The 24030-nt window shown below is 49.1% G+C and overlaps 1 protein-coding gene across 4 annotated transcripts in view; it reads right to left on the bottom strand.

The window, feature by feature from the left end:
* Positions 1-4918: 4918 nt before the first annotated feature.
* The window catches only part of Srl (sarcalumenin), a 44142-nt gene continuing 25030 nt past the window's right edge, over positions 4919-24030 (bottom strand). Inside the window, exons 2-8 of one of the 4 annotated variants that reach the window (XM_063268900.1) lie at positions 22058-23350; positions 19239-19340; positions 17174-17269; positions 15075-15110; positions 12490-12606; positions 11158-11391; positions 4919-8041 (exon numbers count right to left, since the gene is read on the bottom strand). In XM_063268900.1, the coding sequence (XP_063124970.1) occupies positions 7230-8041; positions 11158-11391; positions 12490-12606; positions 15075-15110; positions 17174-17269; positions 19239-19340; positions 22058-23350 (2690 nt within the window). In that variant the 3' untranslated portion in view covers positions 4919-7229. The remainder of the gene's footprint in view (positions 8042-11157; positions 11392-12489; positions 12607-15074; positions 15111-17173; positions 17270-19238; positions 19341-22057; positions 23351-24030) is intronic. The other 3 variants (XM_063268901.1, NM_001371633.1, NM_001371781.1) reach the window with 3 other exon arrangements.

Below are 24030 nucleotides of genomic sequence, written 5' to 3'. Positions count from 1 at the left end.
GATACAAGACAAAGCTCGGGCTCGGACACGAGGGAGTTGAAGGGATCTTGCAACCGAACGCCCAGTTCCCGCCTACCCGAGACTCAGTGGAGCCTCCAGGAAGCTCCGCAACCCGCTTCCACGTCTGCGCACGCGCTCTGTCAGCACGGGCAGTGTCAAGAGTTAGCCGCTAGGGGGCGCGACGGAGCAAATGCGGCTGTGCGCATGCGCACCAAGACTGCTGCCTTGTGAACTTTGTTTCCTGCGCGTAGTGTTTAGCTTGCAACCTGCTCTGTGGCTGATGCCTGTAGGGCCAGGGCCGAGTGACTGCCCCGTAGGTGGTGAGCCCCACATCAGGAAGACAATGAGTGAAAGAAGCCTGGCTTGAGAGACTAGCCACGTTCATGAGGAGCCCTACTTCCCCCCACCTTCAGGACCCGGGTTCAGAACTGGCCTCACCTTCCTCATTAAGATCAGGAGGCGAACCTGGGAAGATGGCCAAGGCCAGGTACAGCCACAGAGTCTCTGGCTGTTTTAGAGGAACCAGCTTTAGCTACAGAAAGGATGCCAACTGCAACCCGTGCGTTCCACAAGTGCATCTCTCCCTGCCCTGTCCATCTGTGACCGTGCAGAATCGGGAGGTGGAGGACCAATAGCAGTCCTGTGTTTTCACAGGGACGCAGGGGCAGGAACACATTCATTACACCCTTGCCTTCGCACACACTGCCCCCTGTTAGCTGGCTTCGTGAGGTGGACTATCCCAAAATGTCACAGGGAACCAGAGACCGGTCTGGATTGGGCTTCCTTAGTGCCTACGTGGAAACAAGGTGCAGCCCGGGCATACAGAGTCAGGTTGATGGACTGAGCTTTTCCTCCAGGTCCTTAGTTGTTAGGAGTGGGACAGAGTTAAGAGAAAACAGACTCCAATACATCCTAACCAACAGGTCCAGGAGCAAGCAGGAAACTCCTGCTGGATCTTCTGTTTTTTCATGCTGTTCTCTGCCCAAGAACTTTAAGTGGCCTAGACTCCCTGGTCTATTTCATTTAAAGCCCAGTTTCCTCTCCTTGATTGATCTGTCCTTTATACATCTCTGCCACAGAAGCGTTCACCTTGCTGTGAGTACAAACCCTCACCTTCCCCAGGATCTCGTCCTACAATCCTGTCCAGTCATCAAAGAATAGCTGAAGTTGCTCTCCCCCTACGAAGCTGGTCTCCGTTGCTGGTATTCTAGAGAAGAGTCCTGATTTTATGGAAATACCCCTTTCAACAAAAGTAATACACTACTGTTCAAACAAAAATTTAATGATGTCAGTTCATTGGTTCTTTACAAATGAGAAAAAGGAAAAAGACTTGAGAACTGAGGCGGGAAAACCACTTTATCCCAGGCATTCGAGACCAGCCTGACAGCATAACAAGACCGCATCTCAAAACAAGTGGGCGGGGCTGGAGAGACGGCTCAGCGGTTAGGAGCACCGACTGCTCTTCCAGAGGTCCTGAGTTCAATTCCCAGCAACCACATGGTGGCTCACAACCATCTGTAAAGAGATCTGATGCCCTCTTCTGGTGTCTGAAGACAGATACAGTGTGCCAGCATACATTAAATAAATAAATTTAAAAAAAGAAAAAGAAAAACAAGTGGGCAAGAAAGTCTTTTGTCCTGATCATATGGTTTGGAAAAATGTCATCTTATTCCTGGGGTCTTCCCTGATCACTGCCCTTCCTATGCTTTGGATCCCCAGTGCATAGTCATTTCCCAAGATTAGAACTTATGAATCTGAAAGTTCCAAATCTTTTGAAATAGTACTGAGAAAGCCACTAGCACCAGAATTAATGGAAATATAGCAGATAGTTCCCACTCTTCACAAAAATTATCTTTTGTTTGTTGCTTTTTAATTTTATTTTTCTTATGGGCTGTGTGTGTGTGTGTGTGTGTGTGTGTGTGTGTGTGTGTGTGTGTTTGAGACAGTCTCAAGCTATAGCCTCCTGAGTGCTGGGCTTACAGACACAAGCCACCACACCAAGCTCAAAGTCACCTTTATTAGTGTATGAGAAACACATACTATGTACCGTGGGTTAAGGCTCCAGGTCAGCACACATCAGTGGTGATAGGCTATAGTAGAGTTAAGCCTGGTAGCACACACCTGTAATCCCACCAGTTGGGAAGCTGGGGGCAGGGAGAACCATGAGTTTGAGAACAGGCTAGGCTACAAAGCAAGTTCAAGGTCAGCCTGGGCTACATAATGAAAGTCTAGCTCAAAAAGATCTTTTTCTAATGTATGTGTTTCTTAAGATTTTTTTCTTTGACTCTTTTTCTTCTGTTTGTTTGTTTTCTCGTATTCTTGCTTGTCTGTTTTTATTTTATCTTATTGTTTTAGATTCTTATTTGTTTTCTAATGTGAGAGAGAAAGAAAAGGTATGTATTTGGGTGGGTTGAGTATTTGGGAAGAGTTGGGGGAGGGGAACTATAAACAGAATATATTGTATAAAAATCTATTTTCAAGGCCTGGAGAGATGGCTCAGCGGTTAAGAGCACTGACTGCTCTTCCAAAGGACCTGAGTTCAAATCCCAGCAACCACATGGTGGCTCACAACCATCTGTAATGGGATCTGATACCCTCTTCTGGTGTGTCTGAAGACAGCTACAATGGACTTACATATAAAAAAAATACTTTTTTTAAAAAAATCTATTTTTAAGAAAAAGAAGAAAATAATATAGTGAGGATGGCAAGCTGGCTCAACCAGGTTGGACAACCAGGAGGACAAGACCTGCTGATCACACTGCATACAGTTCTAGGCCACTAATCAGTTGTTGTTGTGGTTGTTTTCTGTTGTCTCCTCCTCATCACCTTGATGATCTTTTAGAGAACAATGTCTTTGTATTAGGAGAAGCCCAGGCTTTGTGTCATGTCACTGAGGGGAATTGGCCAGTACCTGTGAGATGTCTAAGGCCAAGACACACATGCAAAGCCAGGAGCTGACAGAGAGTTGTTCATTGAATGCCTCTTCCTGGATTTCCATCCTAGGTGGGCTATCCAGGTACACACACACACACACACACACACACACACACACACACACACAGTCACACACACACAGAGTCACACATGCACACACACACATGCACACAGTTTCACACACACACACACATGCACACAGTCACACACACACAATCTCACATACACACACACACACACACACACACACACACACAGAGTCACCTTCTCCTCCAGCATCTATTCATTCACTCCAGTAGCACACTAATGAAGGGCTGTGCCCAACACTGTCCTAGATACTTAGGCATGTTTTGGCCACAAAAGCACACATCTCACTGGCTTCTCAGTTCCCCCCGACTTCATTTGAATGCTTTTTTGAATCCCATGTGGTGTGTGTGTGTGTATGTGTGTATGTGTACATATATGTATATGTGTGTGTAACATGTTAGATGACATGTACATATGTCCTTACAAAATTCTCTCCATTCCCATCCTCACCTTTCCTGACTATGTTTGGAATGGCCTTTGGCTCTGCCTTCTCCACTTTCTGTTTCTTTCTCAACGCCCATAGTGGCAACCCTGAGCTGTGGAAAGGACAAATTCGAGGGAGAACTCAGCCTGTTACATGTATTTTCTTTGAAAAAGTCCTTGTTGCTTGCCTTCCGTCTTCCAGAGCAAAACTGTGTTTCTGGCGTAGGCAAGAGAGAGAGAGGGGCCAGGCTGCAGCAGGTGAGCAGGGCAGGCTGTCCAGGCTGCAGCGGGTGAGCAGGGCAGGCTGTCTAGGCTGCAGCAGGTGAGCAGGGCAGGCTGTCCAGTTGTTCAAAGCAGACCTACATAAGGTGAGCCTGGGAGAACATGGCCAACTTGTCCAGCCCTAGGATCAGATGCTCAAAGCCAGAGAACCCACTGGCCTCAGCCACTGACTGGCACCCTTCCTGGTATAACTATATGGGTTATGGCCTAGGTTTATGGGCCCTGATCTCCCTTTTGGGTTCCTTCCAACCGTCCACCTCTTCCCCAGAGCCCATGTCTTTCCCTTTCAAATTTGTTCATATGCTGGGTTATGAAACCTCTTGGGAGGATCTCAGAGCAGAAAGCTTCCAAATTAAGGGAATCCTGTTCTTATCAGGAGACCAGAAACTGTGAAATGTGGTAGGTTGTACTGGCTTGAGGAGTTGAGACATGTTCAAAATACACATGCCCACACCTGTAGAGGGATGGACACTTTCTGGAACAGCCAGAGGACGGTGGCCATCCTTACCATCCCAGCACACTTTACTCCATCCAGCCATGGAGGTCAAGAGCTGCCTGTATAATAGAGGGCACCAACCAATTGGTTCCATTATCTGCACTCTTTCTGTGAAGGACCTGGGGGTAGACATTTCTAGTGAACCCTATTCAAAAGGGATGCCCTGGATATTGGGAATAATGAACTAAGGTTCTACTGGGAAAAAAATTATTTGGGTTTCCCATAGTACAACAGTAGGCCTTGGCCTCTATACTACTATCAAGAAACTGAATTATCTTCCATACCCAGGAGGCTAGGTGCTTTACCAAAAGAGGCCCCGGAAAACATTTAAAACAGGGGCAGATGTTTATGAATTTCCAAATTATCCTCCAGAAACTTGAAAATGAGTATACTCAGGGCTGGAAAGATGGCTTGACGGTTAAGAGCACTGGCTGCTCTTCCAGAGGTCTTGAGTTCAATTCCCAGCAATCATATGGTGGCTCACAACCATCTGTAATGGGATCTGATGCCCTCTTCCAGAATACAAGTGTATATGCAGATAGAGTGCTCAGATACAGAAAATAAATGTAAGGAAGGAAGGAAGGAAGGAAGGAAGGAAGGAAGGAAGGAAGGAAGAAACAAACAAACTGTACTCTACTTGATAAAAAAGAAACTAAGAAATTCCCCTAGCTGGAGACAATCAAGAGGGCCAAGGCATTGAAGAGAGATTGGAACTTTATTGAGACGTTCTCCCTGATGAAATCAGAATAGAAAGGACACTGGAAAGGTCAGCCACTCTTCAGGCACAGACACAGATGTTCCCCTCAGGAAATCTCTGCATCCCACGTTTTTCCCTCCTCCTAGTCAGAATCCTGCTCAAAACCCAGCTCTGCACGGCCAGGCAAAGATTGAGTGCTGAAAGCTGTGGGACTGTCAGCGGCCTGTGAGTGGGAGAGAGACAGAATGGAGGCAGAGAAGAAATGGATGGAGAGAAATCCAAAAGGAAGGAAGGTACCACTAGTCAGGTGCCTCCCCCCAAACGCAAATGCTGTAAGAATTCATTGGCCTCATTTCACCTGCTTCCCCCGAAGCATGCAGGCACTGACAGCTAGGACAGGCTCCATACAGTTCAGCTTTTTCCCCCGTTTCTGCATTGAGAGAAAAACAGATTTGCCACACAAAACTCACAGGCATGAGGGGCAGGAAGGAGAAGGGTGGGAGGGACAGTCTCTCCAGAGAGCGCATGATGGAGAGAAGAGGGGAGGAGTTTGGGAAGAAAAACCCAAGACAGATTGCAGCTCATCTACCCTAGCCACCAAGCTCCATGAATGACCCTTATGGGAGGAACTCATTCCTTGGAGACACTGTCCTGGCAGTTCTGGAGCTTTTGACTTACGGCAGCAGGTCCTGGGCCCTACGAGGAGCCAAAACAGCAGCCTTCCTTAGAAGGCACCAGACTTCAAAGAATTCGGAGAAACACAAACCCCTCAGTTGATGTTCTCTGTGTAGCCTCCTCGGTTACCAATATGCTTACGCTGCATATTTGATCCTCAGAAAGAATAACGTTGGCTCAGCCTTCCCTCCCACTTCCCTTCTGCTCCAGATGACACCCTGCTGCTGCTGGATCCCAACCCATGCCTCACAATCAAGGCCTCCAGGAGAGGTTGCTCCAAAACGAAAGCAGCTGGCTGTGCCCAGAGGAAGCCCTCAAGGCAGGCTGAACTTCACCTTGCCTGCTCCATCAAAAAGCTCTTCACCCTTCCAGAGCGTCTTGCTCTCCTGCACTTCAAGGTGGCAGTGTATGTGTGCCTTGCACGACTCCCAGGAGTCCTCTCTCTGTGCCCTCAAATCTGTCATCCTCCGGGCTGTCTCTTGTACAGTGGACACACTAAGTGCACATTCACTGGTGTTTGAAGGCCTTGACAGTCCTGACTGCACTCGGTGGGTATCTGCAGGAATTCAGTTTGAATCTAACCTCAGGCCTTATCTGGCACCAATGCCAATGTCAAGGGGCTGGTACTGGTTCTGATCCGAGGGACTTTTTCTCAGTTGGAAGTATTGATGCATCAGGGAATGGAGAAGAAAGGAAAAGAGAAACCATGGTTCTGGGAACCAGAGGAGGCAAGTCCTCTGTCAAGTGCTCCCACAAAGAAGCTGTAGAAACAGCTTCCACCAAAACTTGGGAGAATGTCTGTCCAGAGAACCCTCTAAGGACTAGGAGCAAGGTCTCCATTGTCCACTCTGAAACCCAACACCTCTGTGATCTGAGCTTTCCAAGACATGCAACAGACAAAGACACACTGCAAACCAATTAACCCCCGGAGCCCTTCATACCTCCGTGTAAGGAGGGGAAGGTACTTGAGTACATCACCCACTCACCCTCCTTTTAGGGACAACTGTCTGAGATCCCCAATTGGGACACCAGTGGCGGCAGATCAACACCCTAATTTAAAAACTCTTGTTTTAGGTTTATGGATGCCCCGCCCCTTGAGAAAACTGGGAGAGGATTCCAAGGTTAGGCTCAAAATTCATGAAGATCAAACTCAAGAGACTGTCCACTTCTGAAAATCAACCCAAGCTTAGGAGGGAGCCAAGGAGGGACAGGGATCAAACAGAAGACGTGTGTGAAAGGAGTTGACACAGACCTGAGAAGCCTCTGTTACTCAGGAAATTTCCATGAGTTTAGCTTATTAGAACCTCACTATCTTAGTATTCATTAGGATTTAGCTGCTCTCTGCCCTTCCAAGACAGGACCCAGAAAAAACAAGGGAAGCTTTGTAGACTGACTTGGCCTGTGTCAGGCCTTCTAACTGAAGCAGTAGGACAAGCACACTATGATTCACAGTTACCGCTCTCCTCCCTAGAACCCTGTGCCTTCCCTGATTCACCGGCCTCAGTGAACTTCCAAATCTCCAATGCAGACTGGTTGTCGCCAGTATGGCTCAAAGGGTTAACAAACCAGGACTTCTCAGACAGTTAGGACGCAAGCTTATTCACCAACGGGGACCCGAGGATAGCTACGCAGAAACTAGTGCTTCTTGTAGCGATTCTTTGGGGTCTCTCCACAGCCTGTTTTGTCACAGTTAGGAGCACCTGGATTCTTCCCAAGCCCAATGCTACCCAGAAGGCTGGGGAGCTCCTGGGTGATGGCTCGTTCAATCTTCTCCAGGAAGCAGCCCCCCATGTAGGAGCACTGCTGAGAGAGGAGTTTGAAATTGGAAATGGGGTTGATGCCAAAGAAGTCCTTATAAGCCTCACGGTTGGGAAGGTCAAACTTGCTGACATTGGTCTTTGCCAGGATGGTCTTGAAGATGTAGAATTTATCAGGATCTTCCACAATGTCCTTAAAGACCAGTTCCCCGTCACTGAAGAAGGTCATTTTGTCCTTGTAAGTCTGCAGATAGCGGTCAACTAAAAGGGCGTGGATTCGGACCCTGATGGCGTGCTGGCGAATAAAAGCAATCTTGTTCTCGAGCCTGTTCTCTATCACCTGGTTCAGGTCTTCCAGGAGAGAGATCTCTTCTTTGAGGAACAGATCCCGGTGGGTATCGGGCTTATAGTCCTGTGGCCAGAAGGAGCTGACGTAAACCCGGGGAGGCTCCGTGACATTGATGAGAGGGGCCAAGCTCCAGAAGAGAGCCCCATACACCCGCATGAGCATTTGTGTGGCCAGGTTGTCAGCCTTGTTCAAAATGATCCTTATCTGGGACTCGCGTCCTTTTAGTTGTCGGAAGAGCATCTCCAGCTCCAGGCCCACGTCCAGCTTGGTGGGATCAAAGACAACGAAGATGAGGTCGGCTCTGTCGATGAACCACTGACACACATCGTTGAAGGGGTAACCTTGGGGAGACGGGAATGAGGAGTCAGATGACGTGGGGCACACACAAGACCCTTTGCGCCCCCCTTCAGTACCAAAGCAGAGTATGGGCTAAGCAGAACCATAGCAAAGAAAAGGGGGAGATGGGACTAGAGAGATTTCTCATTGGTTAAGAATGCCGGCTGTCGGGGTTGGGGATTTAGCTCAGCGGTAGAGCGCTTGCCTAGCAAGTGCAAGGCCCTGGGTTTGGTCCCCAGCTCCGAAAAAAAGAAAAAAGGAAAAAAAAAAGAATGCTGGCTGTCCTTCCTGAGGACCGGATTCAGCCCCTAGCACCCACATGCTGCTCACAATTGTAACTTGAGCCTCAGAGGAGCCAGCGCCCTCTACTGGCCTCTGTGGACACCAGGCTTGCACGTGGTGCAGACCTACAAGCAAGCAAAACACCTTTTGGGACTGGGGATTTAGCTCAGTGGTAGAGCGCTTACCTAGGAAGCGCAAGGCCCTGGGTTCGGTCCCCAGCTCCGAAAAAAAGAACCAAAAAAATAATAATAATAAGAGATTTTTAATTTTATCTTAGTTTTAGTTTCTGAGACAGGGTTTCTCTCTGTAGCCCTGGCTGTTCTGGAACTCACTCTGTAGACCCGGCTGGCCTCAGACTGCCTGCTTCTACTTCCCAAGCACTGGGTTTAAAGGTGTGCACCACTACGACCCAGCTAACAAATAGTAAAATATTTAAAGGAAAAAAGCAAATGATGTTCCAAACGTCTGAAAGATCTAGGACAACGGCAGAGATGCTGAAAGGAGAATATCAGGAAGCCAGAGGGAGAGAGAATGTGTGTTTTTTTTTTCTTTTTTTCGGAGCTGGGGACCGAACCCAGGGCCTTGCGTTTGCTAGGCAAGCGCTCTACCGCTGAGCTAAATCCCCAACCCCGAGAATGTGTGTTTAAGGGAAAGAATTGTGGAAAGAAAGTGTTGAATGCCTGCCATGACCTGGGCTAGCACTTTTGACTTTGCTATAGGCTAGCCAGATGGCACCTGCTCTTAATTTCTTGTTCATCAGCTATTAAATTACAGAAAGAACAATAATACCAAAGCTGACTTAAAGACTATGGGGCTAGCCTGGCTGTGGTGGTGCTTGACGTTAGTCCCAGCACTCAGGAGGCAGAGGCAGGAGGATCTCTGTGAGTGTGAGGCCAGCCTGGTCATCACGGCAAGTTCCAGAGACAGAGAGGTTACTGTGTGGTGGAACAGTAAACACCCAGCTCAGTCTGCAGTCACACAGGCCATCACTATCTGTTAATTCTTCTCCCTTGTTTCCTTGACTTTCTTGTTTACCAACCAGAAGACATGGACTGCCACTGTGATGGCCGTTGTCGGTCGTCTACTTGACTGCATGTGGCAGTAACTAAAGCCTGAGCTGCTGGATTCACCCGAGGGACTTTTCTTAATTAAATGATTTGAAGTGGGAAGACCCACTTTCAATCCAGATCTTTTTTGGATGGGAAGAACAGCCTTTCGTCTGGGCCCCACCTCCTGCGGGCAGTCTTTATAAAGGACATGGAAGAAGGAAGCTTGCTCTCTGTGCTGGCTCGCCCTCTATCTCCCTGCCAGTTCCATTTCCTGCCTGGCAGTAGAACCTGCTTCTTTGGGATTCCAGTGTATAATGAAGACCAGCTGAGGCAGCCGGCCTGGCAGACTGAACAACTACTGGATCCTTGGACTTTCTGTTGGTAGACAGCCATTGCCTGTAAGCCACTTTAATAGATCATAGATAGATAGATACATAGATAGATACATAGATAGATACATAGATAGATACATAGATACATACATAGATACATACATAGATACATACATAGATACATACATAGATACATACATAGATAGATAGACAGATAGATATATAGATACATAGATAGATACATAGATAGATAGATAGATAGATAGATAGATAGATAGATAGATAGATCCATTCTATAATTTCTGTTCTGCTAGAGAACCCTGACTAATACAACAGTTTTGAGAACACTGATTCTTTTTATATAATTACCAATCAAATAATGCATAAAGTTATCTGATTGATGATGGGGCATAAAAAGGTTGTCATTAACTATAAATCACATTGTTACTAATAAACCAGGTCTGGTTATAACCCAGATGCAGGTGGTAACCATACATTGAGATTTGCCATTTGGTCATATGTTAGTATGGCTGCCCTGTTGAGGGCACGAGTGCAGAGATCCCTGTGCCATGGCCTCATGCTACCAGGCCTAGGATAGCAATCCCGTGTCATCCGAAGGCAAGCAGGGTTCTGGGATACCTAATGAAGGTTTAGGCTGAAGCAGGCCCGACAAAACAGACATTAGGAGAAGAAGAGATGTAGGCCATGTTCAATGGAGAGTAAGTCCAAGTCCCAGCTTAGCCAGAATTCAAATATAATTCACCATTCACCAGGACACAATTAGCCCAGGCCCTCCACTATTCAGGAAAGACAACTTGTTCCTAGCGTGGACATCTCTTAGATCTTACAGAGAAGAACAGTACTCCCCCTAGGAAAATACCGGCCATCTCCAAACTCAGCCCTTTAGGAAGCAGAGAACAAGACACTCCAAACCCCGAAGTGTCACCACAGCCACAATGAGAAGCAGTGAAGAAGAGAATTCGTCTCTCAGTCGAGAACATCAACCATCCTTTCTTCTCTGCCAGCCTACCTCTGTTGGTCACAGTGTCCTAAAACAGAGCTCTTGCTATTCAGAAATGACCTCTCTCTCTTTCTCTCTCTCTCTCTCTCTCTCTCTCTCTCTCTCTCTCTCTCTCTCTCTCTCTCTGTGTGTGTGTGTGTGTGTGTGTGTGTGTGTGTTATTTGTAAGGGTGAGTGTGTGTCCATAAGTGTGCATATATTGGCCACAGGGGGATGGTAGGTGTCTTGCTTTACGTCCCTCTGTCTCATTTCTTTGAGACAGGTCTCTCATTTTAGCTTGGCCACAGAGCTCCAGGGATCCCCTGCAACACTGGAGGTATAGACACAGGCAACCTTGCCTGACTTTTTACATGGACACTGAGGATTTGAACCAGGGTCCTCATGCTTGCAGAGCAAGTGGTCTTCCCCGCTCAGCATATCCCCTTTCCCCTAAGTTACCTCTTTCTTGTTGCTTGCGGTTCTCAATGATGCCCGGAGTATCCACGAAAGTGACTCGTTCTAGAAGCTTGTGGGGAACCTCAATGCCAATCAGCTTCTCCAGAAAATTCTGGCCAAACTTTTCCAGTGGTGAGAAGGACCGGGCACTGTCAGCAGCCATGACGATGCCCTCAATGGTTTTCAGCTTGGGCCCATGCATGAGGACAGTGAACTCAGAGGTGGTAGGTTCAGCACCTGAGTGCAGGGGTAGAAAACAGCAAACACTGAGGAACAGACTACTGGAAGGGGGCGGGGGAGCGAACAACCAAAGAGTCTTGGAAAGGACTTCCACAAAGATAGGACAGGTTTGCTAGGTTCCTGCCTGCCTCTTGCATTTTAATTGTGCCAGACACACAGAACATAACATTCGCCGTTTTGATCATCTTTAAGCCTATCATTCAGTAGCACTGAATAAATTCACATTATCGTACACATCGTCGTGAAGCCAGCTGTCCTCCCTCTCCATTTCCAGGACCTCATCGTCTTCCCACACTGCAACGGCCTCCCCTGCGTAGCACCTCCCCATCCCTTCCCGGGCAACCTCTATTCTCTTCTGTCTCTGAAGTTTTCCTGCTGTGCCACCTCATATGAGTAGACGTGACTCAAACCATGTCTTTGCTTTAGTGCTTGGCTTGTTTTGCTTAGCACATTGTTTTCTAGGTTTATCTGTGCTGTGGCAAGGATGTGTCTGATGTGTTCTGACAACATACATGGTTCAGCCCTTTCTATCTGTGCAAATGTGTGTGTGTGTGTGTGTGTGTGTGAGAGAGAGAGAGAGAGAGAGAGAGAGAGAGAGAGAGAGAGAGAGAGTTGCACGGCACAGGGGTGGAAGTCTGAGGACAGACGACCGTGGGTGTCCTCACCTTCTACCTTGTTTGATGCAGGGGAGAGATTGTCACTGCTGCATAAGTCAAGTTAGCGCTCAGGGACTTTCCCATCTCCAACCCCGATCTCCCGATACAAGTTCTGCAATCTCAGATGTGTGTGCTACTACACCTGGCTTTTATGTGGGTACTAGAGGACCTGACTTTGAGCCCCCTATCCCGGAACCCTCTCCCCGGCCCTGCATTCCTTTCCATTGTATGCACAGACGACATGTTGGTTATCCCTTCATCCAGCAGTGGGCCCTTGAGTTGTTTCTACTTTGGGACTTTTGTGAGTAAGGCTGCGTGGAGGTGGCCGAGCTTCTGTTTCTTACATGTTATTTTTCACTAACATTGTTAAAGGCATGCAAGTGCTTTAATTTTTCATCTGCTTTCACAATTTATACGCTCCCCCTCCCAAAATGTTCACCTGTATAAAGCTGGTATCGAGTATCTTCTAATCCAAGGAGGTAGTTTATCATGGTGGATTTGCCAACGCTCCACGGTCCCAGGAACAGCACCATTGGCTTGGAAGTAATCTCCCCGTCTGCGGACAACAGGGGTTAGAAACAGAAGTGACCTAACATCAGTTCTTACTTGACAGGGGCAGCACTGTTATCCAAAGCAATCCGCATCCCCATTTCCCCCACTGTCATCCAGAGCTTGTGGGGTTCCGTGTGGATCAGACTTCGCAATGGTCAGGGGCCACTTATCCTGCTTCATAAGAGCATCCACTACAAAGGCACCAGGAACCACTGTTGTGACCTTTCCAGATCCTTGGCACATCTGCCTGCACCCGAAGGAGGAGGTGGCTGGATTGATACCTACAGGCTCAGTGCTCACGCTGGGTGCAGCCTCCTGACTTAATCTAGAGAATGGCTCACAAAAAGGACAGAACTTCCACACTGAGAAAGACTGAAGTTGGCTACCTGGGTCAGTAGTAAGGGAGGACATGGAAAGAAGATGAGCTCATCTGCAGCAAGAAGGACCAGAGGAGAAAAAAAGAACATGGGAGAGACATGCACAACGCTGAGCCACCGGAACTCCAGCCTCTGCCTGTTTGCAGCTCTCCTCGTCTCTTCACTGTGGCTTCTCAGATCCTCACCTCAAGCTCACACTGGTCTCTTTAGTCCATGACACGTCTCCCAGGGTCTGAAACCAAACTCTGAAACCCTTAGAGCCTTGGGCCCCGAGGCCAAGGTCCTCCAAGACGTCATGCTAGGAGTCACACCCTGCTAAGGCTACTGGGGGAGAGGGGTGTGTGAGAAGCGGAATTCTCTAGTGTTTTCCAGAGTACGGATTGGGGCCTTAGGAGGGCGCTCACTGGCAGAGCATTTGCACAGTATTGTGAGGCCCCGGGTTCAGTCCCCATCACTGCAGACATATCAAAGAAAACCAGATGTGAGCAAAGAAGCAGCGAGAGCCTGCAGACAGAGATGTGGTTTCTCATTGCTGCTTTCTGGTCCGCTAACTTCTTTTCTGAATGAGCTCCACTGAGCACATAGGCTCTCTAGACTTCTGTCTTCCTGAGCCTGCACATAGACCTCAAAGTACAGCCCTTCTTTTTAGACTTCTTGTTCACTTGCTGACTCAAAAGTCTGAAATACAAAAAGCCCCAGTCGGTCTAGGCCAGAACTATTAGGCAACTAAAGCTGGGCAGGCGAGGGTTTGGTTTGATTTTTTTCTTTTTTCTTTTCTTAGGTGAGGTTATATTTTTCAGGCTGCTCTCAAAGTCCTGGGCTCAAGAATCAAGTGATTCTCCTGCTTCAGCCTCCAGAGTAGCTGGGATTATCTATAGTGGCGTACTACTACCCTGGACACCGATGCTAATTTCTGGCGTGTGTCAGCTGCCTGTGTATAAGACGCACTGCAGGGGCTGGAGAGATGGCTCAGAGGTTAAGAGCACTGACTGCTCTTCCAGAGGTCCTGAGTTCAAATCCCAGCAACCACATGGTGGCTCATAACCATCTGTAATGGGATCTGATGCCGTCTTCTGGTGTGTCTGAAGACAGCTACAGTGTACTCATATACATAAAATAAATAATTCTTAAAAAAATACTGTTAAAAAAAAGACGCACTGCATACACCACTGTCCCTTCTTTTCTGAACAGTGTGCAGTGTGACTCCCCTCTGCACGTGGCCTTTGGGCGTACTGGTTTTGTTCCTCTGGGGGTAAAGCAAAGCCCTAAAAGATGATGTCTTCCACAAGGTGAGCACAAGTTCATAGGCTGGCCCTTCCCTCTTATGTGTAAATCTACACGAGAAGTGCTCAGCCTGGGGACAGGGTAGATAAGCAGGTCAAGGGGGTTATGCCCAGTTATGAAGTTTTCCAAAAAGCCAGTGCTGGTTATGAGACAGAGCTTCAGCTGTTGCTGTTCCAACTCTACACAGCAGAGGGCATCATGGGCATATGTGGGAGGCCAGTTATAAGCTTGAGGGACAGGGGCCATGCAGGAAGCTGGCAAGACATTAGGACAGAGAAGCCAAGTCCAGAAAGGGAAGCCAGAAAAGAGCCAATTGGCCTTCGCTGAGAGCCAATCCAGGGGCGGCTGGCAGCCCCTTGGCCACTGAGGCTTTAAGTTTGGAGTTCCTCTGGGAGGGTCATGCCACACTTGGTGTCAGAGTAGGGAGAGAAGGCAAGTCCGGAGGACAGAAGTAAGCCAGCCGTTGGCAGATTCTGTTACCTCATACCAGGTCTGCATATGCTCTAAGAAGCAGGAGAGGGCGGCTGGCTCTTAGGTTTGTAAGAACAGTATAGGAACTGACAGAACAGGGTTTTTACTCCCTGGGGAAAGAAACAGAATCACAGTCCTGACAGTGGCCAGGGCAACCAGCACTGCCTGGGCAACAGGTTTCTCTTCTGTAGAGTAGGAATATGGATGCCCTCAGATACCACTGCTACTCAACAGGCCTCAAGGTAGTGCGGAGATTGCCGGGTAACACAGGGAGAGATTCGTGATATGAGTCACAATTAAAACAAGGGCTGGGGTCATAGCTCCGTCACAGAGCACTTGCCTAGGATGCTCAAGGCCCTGGGTGCCATCCCCAGAACTGAAAAGAAAAAAAAAATCACAATTATGAGAGCTTTAAACCAGGAGTAGCTGTGGGTGCAGGTCAGCAACGTCACCTCCTTAGCACGTCTAAAGTCTGGGGTTGTGTCCCCAGCATTCCCAGCACTGAAAAAACGAGCGACACTTTTAAAGAGGCCAAGCCACGTGGAACAAAGAATTCTCCGGTACGTTCCTGTGAATACAGATTGGAGTATTTCAAGGCAATTTTCTATCAATGATCGAAATGCTTGATTCTAGTGTTCTACAATAATTTTTAAGCATGTATTTGTGGGGCTGGGGTATGCAGGAGGATAAATTACGGGAGTTGGTTCTCTCTTCCCACCACGCAGGCCCAGGGACTGTCGGAGCTGCAGGTGCGCCTACCCACTAGGCCACCTTGCCAGCCCCTCTACTGTACTATTTTACTGACAAACAGGCAAGCAAAACATGTCCTCCAAACACCTGTGCACAAAATATATAGCGGTTATGCTGGTGTTTGGAATGGTTTGGTTTCCTTTTGTTCAGACAGCATCTCACTCTAAAGCCTATGGTGGCCTGAAATTCACTCTGTAGCCCAGGCTGGCTCTAAATTCTTAGTCATCCTATTGCCTCAGCCTTACAAGTACTGAGACTATAGGCCTAGCTATCATGCCAAGCTTCGGAACACTGTGTGTGTGTGTGTGTGTGTGTGTGTGTGTGTGTGTGTGTGTGTGTAGAGGGAGTGTGCACAACTTGGTATGTGTACAGAGGTCAGAAGGGGCAACTCGCAGGAGCTGATGCAGGAACTGAACTCAGGCTCTCAGGCTTGGGTGCAAGTGCTGTTACCTGCTGAGCCATCTCACTAGCTCCCACTTGTTTGTTGTTTCTCTGTGTAGCCCTGGCTGTTCTGGAATTCACTTTGTGGACCAGGCTGGCCTCGAACTCACAGCTATTTGCCTTCATTTTTAAAGTCCTAGCGAATTTAAATCACCTATTCTCCCTCAGGAACTGGATGCTGGTTGTACAGAACCTGGCGTTTTCTTAGAAGACAAGGCCAAGAAGCTTCAATAGGGAATAAGGATAAGTCATGCATGCATGCATGCATGCATGCACATACATGTACATGTATATACATGCATGTATATTTACATGTGCACAGTTGGAATAACATGATTCCATGTATGTAAGAAGAAAAAAGACGTTTCTATGCTCATAGATATAAAAGAAATGTCTGGAAGAATCTATTACATCCTGTTGTTTTGATAACAAACTGTGATAGCGGGCGTCTCTGGGAGTAGAACTGGATAAATTGGAGATCAAGAATCAAATGGTGGGGGCGGGGAGGGTTGTCATAGTGTGATGCTGTATTTTGGGAACAGGGTCTTGCCATGTCGTAGCCCAGGACTCACTGAGTAGCCTCACTGTCCTCACAGTTACAATTCCCCTGCCTGTGCCTCCCCAAATCTAGGATGACCGTTATGCGCCATCCTGCCTGGCTTAATTATATTATTTGAATACAGTTGAAACAAGTATGTCTTACTTTATTATTTTGAAAACCAAGTTTTAAAAGGACCCAGGCCCTTTCTGGGTACAGTCATGTGTATGAGTAAACCCAGCTCTCAGAAGGCCAAGGCAGGCGGTTCTAAGATTCAAGACGTTCAGGGCCAGCCTGAGCTACATAGTGAGACCTTGCCTCGAAAACCCTCATCGTCCTCATCGCCCTCACCATCATCATGGTCATCCTCACCATCGTCCAGGACACAGGAGGCCTGCCAGGAGGAACAATAAAGAGGAAGGAAGAATCTAGGTCATGTGGAAGCCAGTGTAAACGGGGACCTGGACCCTAGCGATCAAAATGCCTCCTGCTGAGACAAAGTGCTTAGCAATGAAATCTCTCTGGCAAACTCTTACAGTACTCACTCCTGTAGGAGAGGCCACTTCCCAGGCCTGAGTCTCAGTCCTCCACCCCTCAGGAAGGGGTCAGCTCCTGGAGTCCTGGCACACATTACGTATGGATCTCAGGAGCCTATGTGGGCACCAGGGTGGGTAAAGGTAAGAGCTGGATTCAGGGCCATGACGCTGTACCTGTGATCTCATGCTGTCGAAGTTCATTGTACTTGTAAGACTGCTCCAGGGGCTTGATGGATGTGTGGTAGATCTTCCGAAGCCGCTGCAGCACCGCTGGGAGAGAGGGGCAAGGAGTAAGCTTCAGGCAGGGCCGCCCCAGGCTGCTCCTCAGCCTACAGTGTTCTCATAGATTCTATCTCTCCCTGGTGAGAAGAGCCATCGGCAGCCCGAGATGGTGAAGGGATTGTGTTGAGGGAGGAGCTGGTCCACACCCCACCCTCAGAAACCTTCAGTTCAGACGAATTTTCCTACCTCATCTGAAAAGCCTCCTGAGATATTTTTTAAATAAAATGAAAAGATAAATCTTGGCCAGGCACTGTGTTACACACTTTTAATCCTAACATTCGAGAGACAGAAGAGCTGGGTTTCTGTGATTCCAGGGGTACTGTGGTCTACATGGAGAGTACCATGGAGAGTGCCAGGCCAGTGCGGTCACATAGTGAGACACTGTCTATGATGATGATAATAATAGCTGTTGTTGTTGGGCATGGATATGGCTCTGTAGGCAAAGTACCTACCTAGCACAAACACAAAGCCCTGGGTTCAATCCCTGGCACCATAACAACAACAACAACAACAAAATGCAGGTTTGGAGCAGAGACTGAAGGAACGGCCATTCAGAGCCTGCCCCACATGGGTATACAGACCATTTACATACAAACCTAGATAATATTGATGAAGCTAAGAAGTGCCTGCTGACAGGAGCCTGATATAGCTGTCTCCTGAGAGGCCCAGCCAGAGCATGACAAATACAGAGGCGAGTGCTAGCAGCAAACCACTGAACTGAGAACAGGGTCCCCTTTGGAGGAATTAGGGAAAGGATTGAAAGAGCTGAAGGGGTTTGCAACCCCATAAGAACAGCAATGCCAACCAACCAGAGGTCCCAGGGACTAAACCACTACCCAAAGACTATACATAGACTGACCTATGGCTCCAGCTGGATATGTAGCAGAGGATGGACTTGTTGGGCACCAATGGAAAGAGAAGCCCTTGGTCCTGACAAGGCTGGACCCCCCCCCAATGTAGGGGAATGTTGGGGGGAAAGGGAGGTGTTGTTGGGGAGGGGAACACCCTCATAGAAGAAGGGGGGAATGGGATAGGGGGCTTATGTCCCTGAAACTGGGAAAGGGAATAACATTTGAAATGTAAGTTTAAAAAATACCAATAAAAAAAATTAAAAATTAAAAAAAAAAGAATGCAGGTACTTCACACCTATGCTCCCCACCAGAGGGATCCAGAGTTCAGGGTTATTCCCTGCTACATAAGGAGTTTGAGGCCAACCTGAGCTACATGAGACAGGTCTCAGGAAAAATTAAATAAACCCTATACTATGTTCCTCACTTCAATGCTGGATTCAGAAAAACGAGATTGCCTTCAGCCTGACTGAAAGCTCTCTCCTTGGGCAATGAGAATCTTATGTCTTTGCCCCTGTTTATGCTGCCAAGGTCTAGAAGGTAAGGAGGCCAGGTGCCCAGCAGGCCCGTGGCACAACCCTCCTGGGACATGCCCCATGTTCTGGAGAAGCAGAAACCCAGGGTGCGACTGAGAGCTTTGGGGCATGTGCAGCACAGGAGGGCAGTGTAAGGAGTGATAATCAGATTAGATCTAGTCCTTGCACTGCTGTGCTCTGGCTGTTTGCCAAGAGCGAACCGCTGTATTAATCTGAGCCCGACTAGTTAATCAGTTAAGAAAGAACAACAAGCCCCCACTGAACTCCTCGGTTCATTATAGGGGCAAAACAGAACAGGAGACACGAACGAGCTTTGTCAACTAAAAACCAAAAGCAAGCCATCCTTCCTGCCCAAGGGCGGTGGCGGGTGGCAGGTGGCGGGTGGCAGGGTGCATCCCACAGGTGATGCACAGGTGATGGCTCTGAAGTTTACCTCCTGTTCTGACACTGCGGCCTCAGCTTGGCTATCTTCCTCCTCCGGCCTGGGCCCCGCATCCCCGACCCCCAACCCCGGCCTCAGAACTACAGAGCTCTGGTGGCCTGGATCCCAGCCCATCTCCCTTCCCCAGTTACCTGAGTAATCGTCCGCTGGCTTGTCCTCATTCAGCATCAGGGTTTTCTCGATGTGGGAGCGATCCCTCATGGGAGCCTCTTCGCTCACATCCTCCGCCTCTTCTGGGAAGAGAAACGGACAACGCGGGGTCAGCGAAACTAAGCCAGTAGCACTGTGAGCTTCAGCTTCACATAGAGTAGCGCTGCTTTGGAGCCTCACAAGCATGGAGAAGGGCTGGGCCTCAAGAAGATGCAGAACTGGGGTTGGGGATTTAGCTCAGTGGTAGAGCGCTTGCCTAGCAAGCACAAGACCTGGGTTCGGTCCCCAGCTCCGAAAAAAAAGAAGAAGAAGAAGAAGATGCAGAACTAAGTTGCCAAACTGATTGGATTTTAAAGGTATACACAACTTTGAAGACCCATGACCTGTGCATGCCCGTTCACAAGAGTGTGCACAATCATGTGTGTGGGCATGTGGGGGTCAGAGGTCAACCCGTAGTGTCATTCTTCCAGATCTATTCCTCTTGTGTACTCATCTGCCTTTTATTTTTGATAACGTCTGTCACTGGCCGCTGGGGCTCAACAATGAGGCTTAAACAGCCGAGGATCTGTGTGTCTCTGCTCACCAGTGTTAGGATTACACGTGCACAACACCACACTCAGCATTTTAGGTGGGTACTGGAGAACTCAGGTCCTCACAGTTGTGAAGTGAGCATTTTACTGTCTGTGGTGGTTGGATTTAGTGTCAACTTGCCACACACCAGTGTCACCTGAGCCTCATTTGTCCTGATTCCCTTAATTGAATATAGGGGCCCACCCATTGTGGGTGGCGTCATTCCTAGGCAGATGAGCCTGGGTTATATAAGAAAGCAGGCTGAGCAAAGCAGGGGGAGTAAGTCATTAAGCAGTGTTCCTTCATGGTCTCTGCTTCAGTTCCTGCCTCAGTTTCCCTCAAGTGTATGGACTGTAGTCTGTAAGCCACACAACTTTTCTCCTCCAAGTTGTTTTTGGTGTTTTATCACAACAGAACACAAACCAGGAGGCTGATGAACTACCACCTGGCCCCATTTACTGTGTTTATTTTTTTTTAACTACATAGAACACAGGAAGTGGTGTCACATGCCTATAATCTTAGCACTCTAGATGCAAGACAAGTAAATTTTAAGGCCTGGGGCTGAGCCAAGCTGGATAGAAAGACATTGTTTCAAAAAAGTAAAACAAATTGGACACCTACCACATGCCCAGTGCAAATGCCACGCTGGCAATGCAGTGAGGCTCACACAGGCACAGCCCCTACCCCTAGGGAGTTGTCCTGCAGTCTAATGGGAGTGCACTGGTGAGCTGTCTTTAAACTATGTGGTAATTTTGAGTAGTGAGGAAGTTATGGTGGCTTTGAGGGTCTGAGGAGAGTATCTGCAGGTTTATCAGGGGAAGCCAGAGAGCCCTCCCCTGACATCTGCTGTTGAGCTACACTAAAGAAAAGAAAGAATTTTCCATGGTGAGCCACACAGGTTGCCTGACAAGGAGAGGGCTAGGTGCTCCAGGAGCTGACTAGACATCTTTAAAGACCACCACTGGGATTTGCTTTGATTCCAGGGTAAAGAAAGCCATTGAGAGACTGCTCACACACAAGACCAACTGAACGAACATCGTATCAGGATAACACAGACTGGAAATGGGTGGAAGGAACCACTGCAGGCAGGTGAGTGTATGTGCTGACAGCCACCAACAGGTCGGCTGTCCCACTGACAAAGCAAACGAGCGATGCCCATAACTGATGAGTCCTGGGAAGGAGGCTGTGCATGTTCCCTGGCCTCTGAGGTCACTCATGTCTAGCAGAGCTGCCTAGTCAGGGATCTAGGATTAGAAGAGTTCACTTAGGCTTGTGGATAGAGGGGAGCCAGTGTCTGCATGCCTTGTGCAGGGTGTAGGCAGTCCCTGCTCCCAGATCCAGATTGGATAAGGAAAGCTCACTGTTTGCAGCCCTACCTCGTTGTAGAAAGCATGAGTGCATAAAGAGAACATGAACATTAAGTTCTGTAAGAAGGCAGGCCCGTGGTGCACACCTACAATCTCACAGCATTCTAGAGGCTGAGGCTGGAAGACCAGGAGCTCAGGGCCACCTTAACCATTATATAATGAGTTCAAACCCAGCCTGAAATACATAAGCTCCTGTTTCAAGGGGGAACAGCTTTAAGGAAATCTGTAAGGAAGCCATCTGGAAAAGTGAGCAAATGGCAGCCTCTACACTGAAAGCCAGTTTCTTCTATCCACACACATAGGGCTGCGGGCCCTAACCACATCACCCCTGATGCTGCCCGACAACTCAGCCCCTCTCCTTCCCTTCCCTTGTCCTCAGAGGACTGCTCTACTCTGGAGGAACACTTGGAGGCTGCCAGCAGCCTGGGTTCTTACATCATGATCCTGACCCCTTGACTCCTGACTTTGACACCTCACATAGGAGGTCTTCAAGAGCAGACTTGGGTTCTGGCACACGAGAGGAGTGCCTGCGGTTCCTAACCTGCCCCTCCGACTCCCTACGCTTCCCTCCACCAGCCAATCTCAGGACCATAAACCTACCATCAGTCCCCTTGTCTATAAGACTGATCCACTCCTAGCAGCCCTAACTCACAAGTAGCCAGGTCCTTCTGGAGCCTCTTTAATAGACCCATCTACACTGAGGTAAGCGGCTAAGGAAGTGCCCTAGTGGACTCTCTAGACTGATCCAAGGGCCAGAACTAAGCAGGGGTTCTTCCACCCAGCCTGTTCGTCCCACAATGTACAAGATTTCCATAAAGAATGTGTGGGCTGGAGATTCTTTGCCCTGAGGAATTAATTCCTACCCTGATGAGCAATTACAGGATTCCCTCTCCCCTGTTGTCTCTCTTCAGATGCCTCTGCTTCTGTGTCCTGGGTCTTGACGCCCTCGGACCCTGTGTTCAAATCTTCCACATCAAGCTGGGCCCCTTCCTCCTCATGTCCTGTGGCTCTTGGTGTTTTCTGGGGCTCTGCAGCCTCCCCGGAGGTGCTCCCCTCTTCTTCTGAGCTAGCTCCGTCACCACTGTCTTCTCCAGACTCTTCTTTAGATGGAAGTCCTCCATTCTCCCTTCCATCTTCTTCACCGCCCTCTTCTTCAGAGGAGGCCTCAGCCAGGTCCTCCTCCGACATCCCTGATGCCTGGCCCTCTGTCTCCCTCACCTCGGAACTCTGGGTGTCCTCGGACTTTTCACTGGCCTCTCTAGCTGAGCCAGCCTCCAGGCTAGGTCTAGGCTCCCCCTGGTCCTCAGCCTCCTCCCCAGTTTCTGCATCCACCTCAGCCTTTGAGTCTTCAGCGTCTTCCTCTGCCCCTACTTCGGAAGATGCCATGTCAGAGACTGCGTGTGGGTCTGTGGGCTGGTGATCAGGCCCTGGGGGTGCGGCATCCTCTGACGGCAGGGAGTGGTCCTCGGGCTGGTCCTCTGCCTCCTCCCTGGCTTCGGCAGCCACGTCAGCGTCTGAGTCCTCTCCAGCGGGTATGGCATCCTGGGCTCCATCTAGCTCTGTGGATTGGTGATCAGAGCCTATGCTGCCCTCACCTTCTGCCTCTTCACCCTCTGTGGACTGGGGAGCTACAGGCTCTGCTGCCCCGGCTGCTGCTTCTTCCATAGGCCCATCTCCTAAGCGCCCCTGCAATTCCTCTTGTGCTTCTGCCTCCATATTCGCAGCCCCCTCTGTGGGGAGCCCCACCCCAGCCTCCTCCTGTCCTGCTTCCTCTCCAGAACTGAACTCTGGCCTCTCTTCTGGCCCCTCAGCCCCTCCCGGAGGAAGGGTGCCTGCTGCATGTGGGCCCTCCTCTTCCTCCCCGGGCCCTTCGACATCCCCGGGTGGAGCTGACTCTGCAGCTGAGGAATTGGACAGGCTAGCTTCGGATTCGGAGCCCTGGCCGTTGGCAGTGGAAGGGGCCCCTGCAGGAGGCTGCTCGAAGCTCTCAGCCTCCCTGCCGTCTGGGTAGTGAAGGAGTAGGTTCTTGTCTCCAGGGGCCGCATCTGCATAAAGCGCCCTTTCTTTCTCCTCTAGACTTGCGTCTCCAGCAGAGAAATGATTCTCCAACAAATTGCCAACATCTTCCGTGCCACCCGAAGCAGAGACTTGCAGTTCTAAATGGTTAGAACATGATTGGTCAGTTCACAGGGTTGGCACCGCCCTGTTTCTCAAGAGTCTACGTCAATCTAGCTCCCGCTGCAGGAAGCGCCATATGTGCCTGGTTGTCCAGTGTTAGGCCTCCCAACTCGGGTCCTCTGGATCACCTGCCTCCCTCCATGCCTGTAGGGTCTCCAGAGTAGGGCGTAAAGGATTGACCTGCCGTCCACCACTAAGGGTGTTAGTTTCTGTAGTAACCCAAGAGCTGCCAAGTGACCCTGACCTTCAAGTCTTCCCCCCTGGGTCCTAATGACTATATATGGAGAGAAACTTGGGTGAGCCCTTCCAGCCCTTCCTCAACCTTGGAGCAGGCGTGGCACGTGCCACCTGGCTCCTGAGGAGATATTCCAAGATGGGACAAATGTGAGTTCATTCCATTCCCTGTCAGTTCCTAGAGTCATTAACCAGCAAGCTTTTTATACTACTATCGGCGAAGGAGTGAAAACAGGTGCTCGTAGACCAGATAATCTTAGGTTACAAGGCAGAGTACTTAGGGGATTACTTGTGGCTCTCAGCTTTGTCAAGTCACACATCTAACCCTGTCCCCTTAAGGGCAGGCATTTGCTGGCCTCCCTGCCTCAGATTAGAGGAAACAGGGCCTGAGGAGGAGGCATCCCAAGTGGGCAGGGCCTGGGCT

The sequence above is a fragment of the Rattus norvegicus genome, chromosome 10 (genome assembly GCF_036323735.1).
Source record: "Rattus norvegicus strain BN/NHsdMcwi chromosome 10, GRCr8, whole genome shotgun sequence".
Taxonomy (NCBI): domain Eukaryota; kingdom Metazoa; phylum Chordata; class Mammalia; order Rodentia; family Muridae; genus Rattus; species Rattus norvegicus.
This window is presented reverse-complemented; position numbering and strand designations above follow the sequence as displayed.